The sequence below is a fragment of the Phodopus roborovskii genome, unplaced genomic scaffold (assembly GCF_943737965.1).
Source record: "Phodopus roborovskii unplaced genomic scaffold, PHOROB, whole genome shotgun sequence".
NCBI classification, from domain to species: domain Eukaryota; kingdom Metazoa; phylum Chordata; class Mammalia; order Rodentia; family Cricetidae; genus Phodopus; species Phodopus roborovskii.
In genome coordinates this window covers 18,782,506-18,797,887 of record NW_026126410.1, presented here as the reverse complement: position 1 = coordinate 18,797,887, position 15,382 = coordinate 18,782,506, and the positions used below count along the sequence as shown (strand labels likewise).

General features: G+C 41.5%; 1 protein-coding gene across 1 annotated transcript in view; it reads right to left on the bottom strand.

Moving 5' to 3' along the window:
- The window catches only part of C9 (complement C9), a 44,808-nt gene extending 30,944 nt beyond the window's left edge, over positions 1–13,864 (bottom strand). The window contains exons 1-4 of the mRNA XM_051182497.1: positions 13,640–13,864; positions 2,237–2,330; positions 1,476–1,620; positions 1,112–1,259 (exon numbers count right to left, since the gene is read on the bottom strand). Coding sequence (XP_051038454.1) covers positions 1,112–1,259; positions 1,476–1,620; positions 2,237–2,330; positions 13,640–13,761 — 509 coding nt within the window. The 5' untranslated portion in view covers positions 13,762–13,864. The remainder of the gene's footprint in view (positions 1–1,111; positions 1,260–1,475; positions 1,621–2,236; positions 2,331–13,639) is intronic.
- Between the last annotated feature and the right edge of the window lie 1,518 nt (positions 13,865–15,382).

Genomic DNA, 15,382 nt, shown 5'->3' with positions numbered 1-15,382 from the left:
TTCAGAAGGTACCTATGAATAGGGTGTTCACTCGTTAAATAATTCACCTGTTTATCTACCACCAAATAGTTATTGAGCATCTATTTTGAGTCAAGAATGAAACTCTGAGGATAAAGAAACCCATTACATGCTAGATGATGAAACAGAATCATTTTCTTCTGTCTGTCCACCGCAAAATGTGAGAACAACTTCATCTGTGTCAGGGATGAAATTATCCAGCTCAAGGTGGTTATGCAAACTAAGCAGTGAATGTCCCTGGAGTGCTTTGCAACTGGAATGGACTAGATCAGGACCTCAAATCTGTCATCCTCCAGATTCCTGGAGCACAGATGTCTGCAGAATCCTCTCTGCTCTATATAGTCCCAAGTTTTAAACTCCTAGACTTCCTTTAGAGCTTATAGCTCAGAGCCCCTTAATTTTGTGTGGAGAATGAGTTGCCTGTCAACTCTCTACAAAAGACTCCAAACCCTATTACCCTCTGGCATCATGACCTAGTTTTTTTTTCTTCTTTGGTTTTTCAAGACAAGGTTTCTCTGTGGCTTTGGAGGCTGTCCTGGAACTTGCTCTTGTAGACCAGGCTGGTCTTGAACTCAAAGAGATCATCCTGCCTCTGTGTCACGAGTTCTGGGATTAAAGGCATGTGTGCCACCCCCACCTGGCTATCATGACCTAGTCTTTTTGATTCCATTTCTTCTAGCCCAACTGCAGAATGCCTGAACCTCTTCAGAATTTATAATCAGTTATCAATTCAAGAAACAAAACAGTGGAGGGTAGCCACACTTGGAATTTGGATGTTTTAATGGACTTGGCACATATGCTGTGGGCCATTTAATTCTAAATGTTGACATGTCATGTCAGTGTTTCTGTGGTCTTCCTGAGATTTGCATATGAGATGCTCCGTCTCCTACTGACTCAGAGTGAAACTTATTCAACAGACTCCTAGTATCTCTGCAAATTAACTAAATATTCTAGGGGACTCAAATGAATGCAGATCAAAATCTACATCAACTGTGCCCTTTGTATAAGCCCTTCTGTGTATTCTTTGTCATGATGGACATTAAAGGCCATTTCCATTCATTTTCACCTGGACAGATTCAAGTGAAATACAAACCCATAGCCTGCTGTTCGACCCAGCTCAGATTCTTCCACCACTCGATCACGGCAGGGCAGACGTGGTTCTCTGTCACAGTCATCCTCATCTGAAAAATCTCCACAGTCGTTGTCACCATTACAGAGAAGTCGCCTCTTTATGCACCTGCCTGCAGTCAAAATCAGGAAACACATTGTGTATAATGCTAAATATTCTCATTTGTTGAAGTCACTGTGGGTGCTTTAGCATTGGAAGTGAGTGCTAGACACACTTTAGTTCTTTCTACAGACTACATAGCTATGTTCATCTATGAAAATGTGTTTATTTATTTTCACTCACTAGTGTACACAAAAGCCCATAGAGAACAACTGGATTCTCAGATCACCTGTTCCACACTGGAAGTCATTGCCACAGTTGTCCTGTTCCTCCTGACACTCCTCAGTGGGTTCACACTGTTGCCTGTCACCTAAAGCTTCAACACAGCTTTTCCCATGAAATTGTCCAAAGGCTTCAATGCTTCTTGAACGAAACTGCAAACAAATAACCAAACAAAGAACAGCTGAAAACACTGTATTGCCTAATGCAAAAGTGGATTGTGATCTAAAGTAGTGTGGTTCTCAACCTTCTCAATGCTGCAGTCCTTTACTACAGTTCATCTTCTTGTGGTGACTCCCAACCCTAACATTATTTTCATTGCTACTTTGTAATTTTGCTACTGTTATGAATCATAAAGTAAATATCTGTATTTTCTAATGGTTTTAGGTAATCCCTTTGAAAGGGTCATTTGACCCCAAAAAGGAGTTGAGACCCACAGGTTGAGCACTGCTGGAATAAAGCCACATCTACAGTATTGCAGGATGAACTCCCAATGGGTCCGTGATCTTAAGAGAGAGGTGGAAGAAACCACTGTTGACATTACTTACCAATAGAATTTTGCCTTCGAGGTTATGGAGTCTATTACATGCATAAAATGTCACAAACATCCAGTTCAACATGCAGGTCTCCTGGTGAGATCAGCTACATTCATTTCAGTGACTACCTTTTCCTGGGTTGGAATTTGTTTCTGGTATCCCTGCCTCATAGCCACTTCCCTGAAGATGCTAGTGTTCATTTGAGGAGCTCAGGTGGATGGATTCAAATACTTACCATTTGTTTGAGGCAAGGGTCACACTGTGACCATTCACTCCAGGGACTCATTCTACAGTCTATGGGTGACACCCAGTCTCCTCCTTGTGTCTCACTGTAATGAAGATTAAGAAGTATCAACTTAAAATGACCATTATGTAGACCTCTTTCCAAGAAGTCTTCCAAAACCAATTTCATGTATTTACTACTTTTCCCTCCTTAAATCAGTGTTTATTCAACACACACACACACACACACACACACACAGTGTATGAATATGTGTGTATACATGTTTGTGCATGGATCTGTATGTGCATATGCATATGCATATGTGTATTCATGTGCATATGTGTGTGCATGCATTAAAGGCAAGAGCTCTTCAGATATCTTCCTCAGTTATCTTCCTTTAGTTTTTGAGACAGGGTCTCTCACTGGATTTGGAGTTCATAGATTTAGCTGGACTGGGTAGCCTGCCAACTCTAGGCATCTATTTGTTTCTATCCCCTCCTCCACTCCAGTTTACTTACAGACACACTCTCCCATAACTGGCTATAAGTAGTGGCCTGCAGATCTGAACTCAGGTTTTCATGTGCATGTTTACTTTATCAACACACTCTATATTTCTGTGTCTCCCATGACACTAGAGCATATAATATTTTGTATTTTCAATTCATTCTTTTATTTCATTCTAACTTATCAACAATAGCAGTTAATGATGGTAACAAGGACAACTGTCAAGGTGTCCTAACAGATGTTTGATACTGGCTCATCTTTTTACAAGTATGTGGTAGACTCATTGGAGCTGAAAATCTTGTTTCACTTTCTTTGTGCATCTCTCTCATCCCCCGAGAGGCTGGCAAAGCCTGGAGTTGCCTGGCTCACTTGCAAAATTAATCCAGCCAGTCCAGCAATTCCTGTAGCAAACACCTCATAAATCACCCCATCCCCCAAATTCCATGCTTATGTTCTAAAATAGATGCTTTCCTGCTTTACACTCCATTTCAAGACCTATTCATGATCTTTTTGAGTTTTAGCATCATGTGTTTTAGCACTTACAGCTTCCCCTTCATCCCTAGGAACAGTGCTCAGCCTTAGTTCTCAGTAGTTCTATTTTTGAACTTTTTTGCCATTTGGATTACCATTGGGTCTCTTCTCATCACAGCCCTGCCTTGGGTACTTAACCCATTAAATGACAAGAAAGCGACAAAGAAAAACAAAACAAAAGATACCCAACAAAAAAATCCTATTGATATTTTCCCCTCTGTTTTCCTAGTTCAGCATCTGTCCTTTTTTATCAATACTCTTACACCACGAAGAGGTCCAGGTATGGTCAGTGCCTCCATAAAAATATTCTAGAATTCAGCTCCAATTTGAAGCTGATTAGCTGAGTGTCTCATCCACTTTAAACTCTTCTCCATAATGATCTCCTTCCAATTGTAATATAATGTATTATATTAAATAAGCCACTAAATGAATATATAAGCCATCATCTCCACAGTCTTTAGTGTTTGTCAACTCTTGTCTCTCTCCTGCCTTCATGCCAACACATTTTTAAAACATTGTAATACTTTTATGTCTCTCTCTTCCCCTAATAAGTCTCATCTCCTTCAATCATCCATGCTCCTTGAGCCATTTCAAAATTCTCAATGCTTTCTATTTTTCCTATAAATTTCCTGAAAAAGTACCCTGCTCTCTGATCTATCTCCTGACCTTCCAAACATTTTCCAACTCTCTTGCCTCATGCACACTGCCTTTGCTCAGCATTGGTGGCTGTTGTGTGACTCACTCACTTCCTTTCAGCCAGTTTCTTCTTGGTTTCCTCTCCTGGTCTATTACAATTGACCACTCATATTCAGTATTTCCTTTTGCCCTGTTTTTAATTCCTGGATAGTTTCATAGCTGTCCACGATGATTTGTAGCCCTCTCAGCTCCGTTATCTTCTCCCATCCTCCCTCTGTCCTGCTGAACTTCTTCCTATGCTTTCATGTTTTCTCTTGTTTAATTAAAATTGCTTTCATGAGTGTGGTGGGAGGTTATTTTCTGGGGCCCTGGCAACTTAGCACTTAGCTACTGTCTGTGGATGTTGTACAACTATAACAATGTTGGGATTTGTGGTGATAACCACAGCTGCAGAGAGTTCACGTCATGTCTAAAAGACATTCTTTGCTGTATATCTCCCTATCCTCTGACTCTTACATTCTTACTTTCTTTTTCTGTCATTTCCCCCAATCCATGAAGGAGATGATGTCCCTTTATGCCCAAATGCTCCACCACCTCTTTTCTTAGCCTGAACATCACTAGACTCCTTTTTCTCTTATCTTTACTCTGTTACTTTTAACTGCTCTACTCTCCTTTGTAGGATCCTTCTTCTCTGTAATCCTTCAAGTTCTAACTAGTTAGTCGCTTCTCTCTCTCCCCTGCCCTCCTCTTCTCTCCCCTTCCCCTTTCTCCTCTCTCCTCTTCTGCTTCTTTCTCCTATACTTTTCTATACTTTTCCCAGATCCATGGATTCCACATGTATGCTAATGATACCCAGACAGAGATAAACGTGCTGTCCAGACATCTCTCCTGAAGTTTAAACTTTCACATCCAATTCTCAACTCTACATCTGTACTTGGACATCCTCATGTCCCACTGACCTCAATGTTTTCCCAAATGAATTCATTATTTTCCTTTTATCCCAGGGCTGCTCTTTCATTTATGAATTATCCTAGCCAGAGAATTGGTGTTTCTTGTCTAATTCTCTATTCCCCCTTCTCGTTTCTGACATCTAATGGAGCACTGAAACCTGTTGTTGGCAGTCTTGTAAATGATTTTCCAATCCATCCTTACTTCCTAATATCTTCCAGATGTTGTTCTGGTTTACACTAATATAACATCTCTTCTAGCTGACTCTGGCACTTTCTTTCTCACTTAGTTTACATATGGCAACCAGAGGGATCTTTTAGAAAAGCAAAATTAATGTTACCCTGCCCTTACTGAAAACTCTCCAATAGTTAGAAAGACTACTTGTGTGACAAGGCTCAAGTCTTTCAATACAGTGTGGGGAATGACTCCTAGAGATGTTTGAAATCCTATGGATGTTATTTACACAGCAAGAGAGACTTTATAGACATGATGCATAGGAGGATTTCCTGTGATTTTTAGTGGACTTATTCTGATCACATGAGAACTTAAAAGGAGAATTGTTCATTGAAGAATAAAGAAAAAAGAGACAAGAGAAACCCAAGACCTGGAAAGAGGTTTCATCCATACCGCCAGCTCTAAAAATGAAGGAGTGGAACAATAATTAACACTGAAGTTTTTTTTTGAAAAAATCATATGGAAACCTACTACTGCAGAAGCTTTCTAAAATATGTACATATATCAAAGGAATGAAAATGGACTTGCCCTATAATGGGGAGATAATACCTTAACTAGATATCATATACTATCAAAAAAGTAGTCAGATATGGGTTATATATTTTGGGAGTTGTTGGCCAATGGGGTCTCATAGGCCTCCTAAGACATTATAGGCTGTGGCCAATACTCTTGGTTATTCTTCACAACTTGACAGTAAGAACCCATTGCTGAAACTGCAGGCATGAGTCATACAACATGGAGAAAAAAATTCTAGCTGATACCCAACTGGAAGCTTTATCTTTAGTGGCCAGCATCCATAGCCCTGGAAGGTATCGAGCACATAACTGGAGGAAAAGAGTAATCGCCACTCTCACCCAGTCACTGTGAGCTATAATAATGACATGCATAGTCCGATATGCCCACTGGTGGAATAGTGGCCCAAATGTTATAGGAATAATAATCAACCACCTTTTAAAATTGGATTTAAGGCAAATCCACACTCTCCAGCATTAACCCTTATCTTCTGGAAATATAGGTAAAAAAAATTGCAATATAGATGCCAAAACTCCTAGCAGAATCTTTCTTTAAGCTGAAACATTTGTATATGTTTGAAGTTGCCTAGCTGAGGAATTCTTTACAAGAAGTTTTCCATTGAAGCCTCTTTGGAACTGAAGGGTTTCAACAAGCAGTGGCAGAGATACTCTATGTTGTATACTGGTTATGCTTTCATAATCTTGAGATATTAAAAGTAGTAACTTGGGGTGTGGATCAATGGTTTAGTGGTTATGAGCAGCCATTGTTTTCCTAGTTGACCTTAGTTCAATTCCCAGAACCCACATGCTGGCTTACAACCATCTGTAATTCCAGTTCCAAGGGATTAGATGCCCTCTTCTGGTCTTGGATGTCATCAGGCATGTAGGTAGTACACAGACACACATACATAAGATAAAAAATAATTAAATAAAAAGAACTAAAAACTTGTGGTGGAGATCTAAATCGATAGTAGAGTGCTTTTCCAGCAAGTGCAAGCTTCTGAGTTCCCAAACTCACACAATAAATAAATTTCACAATAATAAGGTTTACAGCAAATAAATAATAAGATTTATATCCCTCTATTATATTATTGATGAAATCAAATTCTCCAGGCCTGAGTCCTAGATAACAAGGCTTTGAGGAGCTACCCAGATGATTCTCGTGTTCAAACTTTTCAGGAATACTTCATAGCAACATCTGGTGGGAACCCATGGTAAGTGATAATGTAGAATATAGGTGTGGGATGCTCATCATTTCAACATTACTCAGACCTCATTATTGGCTTAAATATGTCACAGAAGGGACCTTTCACTGGTTTCAGACATTACATTAGGCTTTGTCTGTTTACAACATGATCCATTTCAACATCTTGGTGCCTAAAACTTAGCAACCAGTTCCTCTTTATCCATCATTCACTTAGGTAAACATGTTAGCATTTTCTTCCAGCATCCACCATATAGACCCGAGCCCTGAGATCTTCATCTCTTAACTTCCTGTCCAGAGGGTTTGATGCACATTAGAAAGTCATGCTTGGGAGGTCAAGGCCACTGAAATACTTACTCCAAAAGAAATTACAGTTTTTTTTTTTTTGGGTGTGTGTGTGGGGGGGGGGGAGTAAAACTAGTTCCTAGGCAATGGCAGAGGCTATGGAGAAGCTCTTTTTATCTACACATACACGTTGGTGACTAAATCCTGCTACAGTGATTCTGACCTTACTTGTATACAGATCTCTGCAATAATATGCCCATGTTGACTGTGTGTGTGTGTGTGTGCGCGCGCGCACACGCGTGTGTGTGTCTATTCATTTCCTTCTTAACATCTTGTTTAAGAATGTACTCACTCATATATGGATTTTAGACATAGAGCAAAGGATCACCAGCCTACAATTCACATCACCAGAGAAACTAGGATACAAGGAGGAAGCTAAGAGATTCATACAAGGTCCCTCACAGAAGGAGAAAGGGACAAAATCTCTTGAGCATATTGGAAACAGGGGGTGGGGGGCAGTGAGTGGAGAGGGAGTTAGGAGAAAGAGAAGGGGAGAAGAGGAGAACATGCGGGACCAGGAAGATTGAGTAGGGGGAGAAATAGATGAGAACAAGAAAAGAGATACCATAATAGAGGGAGCCATTATAGGCTTGAAGCGAAAACTGACTCTAGAGAAATGTCCAGAGACCTACAAGGATGACCCCAACCAACTATCTGAGCAACAGTGGAGAGGCTACCTTAAATGCCCTTCTCTGATAATGAGATTGATAACTAATTTATATGCCATCTTAGAGCCCTCATCTAGTAGAAAGGGAGGAGTGATAAGCAAAGGGGCCAAGACCAGGCTACAGAAACCCACAGAGACAGCTGACCTGAATAAGGGGAAGCTCATGGACCCCCCCCCCCAGACTGATAGTTGGGAAACCAGCATTGGACCGACTCAGACTCCCTGAACATGGGTCTCAATTAGAAGGCCTGGGCAGTCTAAGGGACCTCTGACAGTGGAACCAAGATGTATTCCTGGTGCAAGAAAGGACTTTAGGAGCTCATTCCTTATGGAGGGATACTCCCTTAACCTAGAGACAGGAGGAAGGGCCTGGACCCTACTCCAAATGACTGATTTTTATGATCCCTCCTGGAAGGCCTCACCCTCCTTGTGGAGTGGGTGGGGAATGGGATGGGGGAGGGATTTGGGGTGGGGTGGGCATGGGAGGATGTGATTGATATGTAAAATAAGGAAAAAAAAGAATGCTCTATTTTTAACAGTTTCATCTACAGTTTGGAGTTAGTGCAAAGTGCCTAATCTTTACCTTTGATCTTTCATTGCCCTCCTGGACTGTGATTTGAATTCATTACTTGAATAACATATCCTATCCTCAAAGGAAGATGGTTTAGGATAGCATGCTTGCTCTGGGCACAGTGCTTACAGATCTTAGACTCTGTATACTAATTTTCTTGGGTCACTTAAATGTAGATACATGTAACCTGCTCAGTCTGTATAACATTATGTGCATGTATGTTTTCAGGCCTGACCATTTGGTATTAGATAAACCATTGTGGACGCTTCCTTGGGGAAGACTATTACTCCTACTCTCAGTATCACAGTTCTTTGTTCAGGGTAAGGCCTAATGTGTTCCTCCCCATCAACCTTAGCATGTCTATCGGTGTCCTTGTTAAGGCAGATCTGTTGGTGAGACTTTATGGCTGTAGCTTCTGATGTTCTTAGGAGACACAATCTCTCAGCAAATGACCTACTTCCCTGGCTCTTAGAATCTTTTTCTGTAATGATCCATGAAGCTTATGTTTGTGAATCATATTGTAGTTGTAATCTCTGGGACTGGATTTTCTGTATCTTCATGTAGTTTTCCTTCTGTCTGTGTTCAAATTACTCTTTTTAAATATACTATCCATATCAGATAGAGTTTGACTCTTAACCACATTTTAATGCAATTATATTTTAAAATGTAACAGATATAGTTACTGAGCATCACTACTTTAATTTATCAATTTTATGGGAACACAATTCAGTTTATAAACCTCAAGTAATTAGTGTTATTAGTTTATTTCTTGCATTTCAAGTTTGTAAAGACAGACATCTGTCTACTTATTTATATACACAGTGCGTAAATATTTTATTTTGGCTTTGAGTAATACTAGCCATTTATTATGATGTACAGATGGGAAATAAAAATGGAGAACTACAGTACTCCTTCCACGTCAAACTATTACTAACTTAGAATCACCAGCTGCTGTACTTGGTTCAGTGAAGTTTGATCCTGTCTCTTTTAGCTTTTCTCCTCCCTCAACACAAATCGTCTTTGAAACAAGCTGAGCAGTCACAGGCTTGATCAATAACTTCTGGATGGAATAGCCTCAAGGTTTTTAGACATTCTGAGACATAGTGAGTTAGTAAAAAAGAACACAATTTATTTTTATATAGCCACCCAGACAAAGTATGTCCTTTGGACAACCTAATTCTTACCTTGATCTGCAGCAAGCTTACAGTGAAATGATGCCAAATGGGGCAAATATAAACTGGAAATTGTGTTAGTCCCTGGCTATTTGGTCCTCACTGTGCCAGGTGTCTGTCTGGCTCTCCCAACACACAGTAAAAGCAGGACTTGGAGGAATTAGTGGGGGAGACTAAATGGTTATGCAAACGGAATGTTATTGAGTAAGCATGCTGCATACATATTAGAATGGGAGATCAGTGACCTCAGATAGCTCTGCCTATCTTCCACCCTCTGAACCCAGCACTGCCTTGCCAGCCCTTTTGACTCACTCAGCAGATAACCCTGTGTAGCTTGAGGACGGTGCGTACACAACACTCATCACCTGTCCATCATCTTGCTGAGCTATTAGGCTGGGCAGAGGAGTGTTTGTAAAGCACTTTCCAGTTCTCAGATAGACTATGCTTATCAAGTGCAGCCCATCAAGTGTTTCCATCTCAGCTGGGGAGAAGGCATCCCTTCCATCCAAGCTATGTACCTCAGCACTGCAGGGGAATCTAGCTCTGGGCCAGAAATGCACTGATAAAGGTCCCATCTTCCTGCCAGCAAGAAAAAGAAAAGCACTATAGCTGCTCACACTCAAGGCAGTATGCTTGGCACAAGCAGGAAGACATCCCCATATGATGTGGGCAAAGTTCAGGAAATCAGTACTGCATGCTAAATTCACAGTTTGAAAGGATAAAAAGATTATATAACTCAAGTGCCTAGAGTTAACGTTTTCAAGGCACATCTCTGAGTTTACAAGACTTATTTTATGCAATCCCAGTGACTTGGCATAAAACTGCCTTTACTGACGATCTACTATACACCAGGATTAGCTCTGGGAGCAACAGATATGAGACAGCATTTTCACTGTTATACACCAGCAGGTGTATAGGCAAATGTAACATGAGTTTGGAGGAAACAGGGTCTGCCTTGGGTGCACAGCTATGAAGCCTTTGAGATTGGACTCTGCAGGTAGCCTGGATCCTGAAGCTACACCCGAACTATTATTTCCCTCCTGGATTGGATGTATAACTTTCCAATCCCTTCTCATGAACAAGGGACATCTCAATAAAATGAGTCATGAAATCATTATAAAAATACACTCGATGCTTATTGAATTCTTCCCATAGGCCTGGGATGGAAGCTCTGAGCACTTTACACACATGTTAACTAATGTTCACATGAAAACACCACTGGGTAGAGTCTGCCATTGTTAAGTGTATGAATTGAATTGTGTTCCTTCCAACAGTGAATTATATGCTGTGGTCCTGGGATCTGGTTGCTCTGTGAATGTGAACTTATTTGTAAATAGGATCTGGATAGAGGTGACTGAGTTAAAATGGAATTGTCAAAGTAGGCCCTAATCCAATATTCCTGGTGTCCATGTAAAAAGAGAAATCTAGAGGTTGGGTGATGACTCCATAGGTTAAATGCTTGTTGGGCAAACATGAAGACCTGAGTTTGATCTCCAGAACTTATGGGAAAAGACTTTGCTTGGGTGGCATGTGAGGAGGGAAAGGGAGAGAGAGGGATTGATTTGGGGACTGAGCATATATATAGCATAGCAGTAGAGTATTTTCTAGCATGTGTTAACTCCAGGGTTCAATCCCAGTATGATGGGAAGATGGTCAGGGGAAATAAAACAGAAAAATCTATACAGAAGAAAGGTGACAGAGACAAGATTAGAAAGTCAAAATATGTCAAGGGCTTCAGGCCACCAGCAGAAGCTAGGAAGGTCCCAAAACAATGGCAAAGGGGTCTTGGCTCTCTTAACATCATCACCTCAGACCACCAGTCCCTGTCCTGGAGACAGAAGACTTGTTTAAACCAATCAGTTTTTGGACTTTGTTACGGCAGCCACAGGAACCAACCCCAATCAGTGTCTTATAGACCAGAGAAACAGCACCGAGACTGGGCCACTCATTCCAACCTGAACAGCTTGTCTACAGGGGTGGCCCAACCTGCACAGTTGGTATACAGTGGCGACTTGATATGAGCTGCAGGTGTCTAACTCCATTCTGAAGTATATATATTCTCAGAAATATTTTTGAAATATTGCTGCTAATATTCAAGTAAATTGTCTCACGTAGCTACTGCAATCTCTGAGCTCTCCATCTTAACCTCATCCTCCGCCCAAGGGTGCAGCACAGAGTGTTCCAAGTGGGGACATTGTGGCACAGGCTGAAGGGCATGGCTGGGAGAGCTCAGGAGAGTGCAACTGCTAGGAGTCTGCCTGGTCCTTTCTGGAACAGCTGACTGACCAGACCCAGGGAGTGGGTGCGAACTTCAAGGCAACTGTGGCCTTCCTACAGCCTCTCAGTTTTGAGCCACAGTCAAGAAATGAGAATTGTTTTTAAAAGCCTAAGAGAGGGTCAGGTTAAGTGCAAGAAAGAGTAGCTTTCAGGGAATGCCTTTGTACACATTCCTTCTGAGCGCCCCCCCCCCCAAAAAGAAAGAAAACATTTTCTGTGCCGAGAGATACTGTGTCGATAATGTCAGCAGAGGAAGTGGGTGGAATGGAGGAAAGCTCGCTCAGCCCCTATCCCAGGGCTCATGTGGGTCTGAGTAGCTCCTCTTTGAGTCCTCTCTCAGAAGATGCCATCCTGAACACAGACCACACAGTCAGAAGGCAGGCAAAGATGTCATAAGCTGGCTTGCAAAGTCCAAAATAGACTTTGATTAAACTGAGGGGAATTGGGCAGAGGTGGAGATTAATGCAGACAGCAGAACAGTGTCCAGGCGGATGTTAACATTAGGGGTATTTCCATTCTGTCTTCAGGGAAGATCATGTTGCGTTGGATCACACAGGTTTGTGTCTGTTCTGTGACATCTAGATGAAAGGAGCCTTACGTGGTCATAATCTCTAGAAGTCCTAGGTGTAATGGTGTTCAGCTTTCATTGCCCTGTTGGTTCATTTGCTGGGTGTATTTGGTATGGTGTCACGCTCTGTTGGTGTTGCTGTAACTGAGTACCTGATGGGGGTTACGTATAAAGGGAGAGAATTTTACTCTTCTCACAATCATCAGACTGAATTGCAAATATCATAGCCAGGCATCTGGATTCCTAAGGCTGTGTCATAACATGGTCACTAAAAGCAAAAATGGAGTCCCTGTGTTCAGAAGGGGCACATATGTAGGGAAGGAAAACAAGGGCTTGAGGAAGGGCCTGGCCAGACAGACCTGTTAGGGGCCATTTCTGCTAGGCTTGGCCCATTTGTCAGAGAGAGTCCATTCATAACTGTGGAAACCTGAGATCTAACTGGTTTTTACTCCCTAATGACCCTACCTCTTTCTGCTGCCACACAGGAGACTGAGCTTCCAGCACACATAGTTTTGAGGACATCCTCACACCATATGCAAATCATTTCTTATGGGTTTTGCAAACCCAGATAGGATCAGATAAAAAGGAAATAAGAGTCAATCCTGGAGACTAGCCATTAGCTCTGGGATCATGGCAATTCTTGGGTACAGCAAGTGGACCCTAAGGCCCAGGACATAAAACCTGGGACACAATATGGGTTGTCACAGGAGACAAATGATTAACCTTTGCTTAACGTGGGGGCCAAAGGGCCTTACAGCCAACAGTTAATGTATAGACCAGGCTAGCTTTGAACCAACTTGTGACCCTCCTACCTCTGTCTTCTTCAGCAACTCCTGCTGGTAGGCGCCACCACAACCGGCTTAGCCAACAGTTATAAAGTATTAGGTTTTGAGATAAGGAATGGAAAGATTAACTTCCTTCGTTGTAAACTTTTCAAACAGTAGACACTGATGAACAATGGTCTTCACAAATTGGCGACAACCAGTTTTATTTTCTAATTCTAAATATTTAAACAGAATATCTTAGCTTTAACATGTGAGCTCCTTCCCTAGAACAAAGTCCCAGAGGCATCAGCAGGCTTCCGTGGCTTTTCTCACTTGTTCAGTAAATTGAAATCCTGGGCATTTTATATATCACCATTTAACCTTTAACCTAGTCTTTCCTACTTTGTTGGGAAGAACCGGACCCTGAGACAGCAGATTCCACAGTAGAATTCCAGAGATAAACAGTCAAGCCATGAACTCACCGGAGATTGGGTCCTGGGGTCCATGCATTGATTTCCAAGGTGAAGATTATAATTGCCAAGGTGATGGTCTTGCCTGGAGACATGCCACTCCTCCTAGGCAGCCCAGGGGTCTTGCAAAGCATTTCTTTGCAACCAGAGGACAGAGAACAGTTATTGCTGGTAATATGCCCAGGGTTTTGTTTGTATGTGTCCGTTTGTGCTGCCTAGGTGAAAGTCCAACCAATGGAGAGTCATTTATTGTAATTCCTGACTACTATTTCCCCTTATTGACAAGGTGTCATTGTGCAATAAAGCAAAGAAAGAAAAAAAAACAAAAAACAAAAGATGCTGAAGTGTTTAAAAATTAGGAGCAGTGTTGTATAAAAATAAAAGCAATCAAAGTCCTAGCAGTTCTGTTCTTGGGAGACTCTGGAAGAAAAGATGCAAGAGAGAGGCACAATTTATGGGAGAGGCCTATAGCCTATAGCTTATTCTCATAAGAAGCCTAAGCTGAAAATAACTGCAGAGATGGCACTATGAAAGGCAGAGATCTGTGTGCACATTCTAAACACCCCTCCCTCTGGAAATCAGATGTGTGCCTTGCACACATAAGCAAGATAAAGGGTGGAAATGTAAGCTTTTCCATAAACTTCACACATCTCTCTCTTATGTGTGTAGGGGATTCTTCTGAAAACATGAAATGCAAGCTCCACAAGGCTTTAGCAATAGCCCCCAAAAAGATTTACTTTGGTTATAATGGAAGGACACACTAAAAGGATAGGATTTTCCTCCCTGTGCTGTAGAAAGACTGCTTGCTCCTTGTCTCCCCATTCTCTGACGTGGTGGAGAGGGAGAGGTCCCGGAAGAACCAAAAAAGTGCGGACCATGCAAGCTCTCTGTGAACACCTGTTGCACAAGAGAATGACCTGGGATGTTGTAAACATGGAAGTCCGCTACTCCCTATCTTACTCAAATTTAACTGTCTGGGCTTCTCAAATCATTCTAATGTGTGGTAAGGGTTGGAACTGACAATACACAATTTGAGGAGAGAGAGAGAGAGAAAATCCAGTGGAGTTTTGTGGGTAATGCATCACGACTTTAAAATGTCTCATGACACCATTCTTATCTTTTGTTTTGTTCTGTTTGCTTGGGGCAGGGTCTGACAGGGCAGCTCAGGCTGGCTTGGAACTCCTTGCAGTTCTTCTACCTCCACCCAAGTGTGCTGGAGTTACAGGCATGAGCCTATATCAAGCTAGCTGTTCCTAACACTTTTGTTGAGGATGACTTTGAACTCCCGATCATTCTACATCTATATTCTAAGGGCTGGGATTGCAGGCACACACCACTATGCATGGCTCTCTGACACAATTTATTTATTTATTTATTTATTTATTTATTTATTTATTTATTTTTCAAGAGAGAGTTTCTCTGTGTAGCCCTGGAATGCACTTCGTAAACCAGTATGACCTCCAACTCCCTGACCTCCAGAAGGGTGGGATTAAAGGTGTGTATTACCACACCCAGATGACACAATTCTTAAGAGAAATTCATAGATAATTATTGATTATAAAAGAGCAAATCTCAAACATTGGCATGCTGGGATGGTAAATCACAGATCTAGCAATCTAGGGACCATCTTAACTACAGCATGGAGTGTAAAAGGGATCTAATCACCCTTTCTCATTCCTTCTCATTTTTAGATAGAGAGCTTGAGAACCAATGGAACTAATTTCACCCATTTCTGAGCTTAATGTGGAGAACATG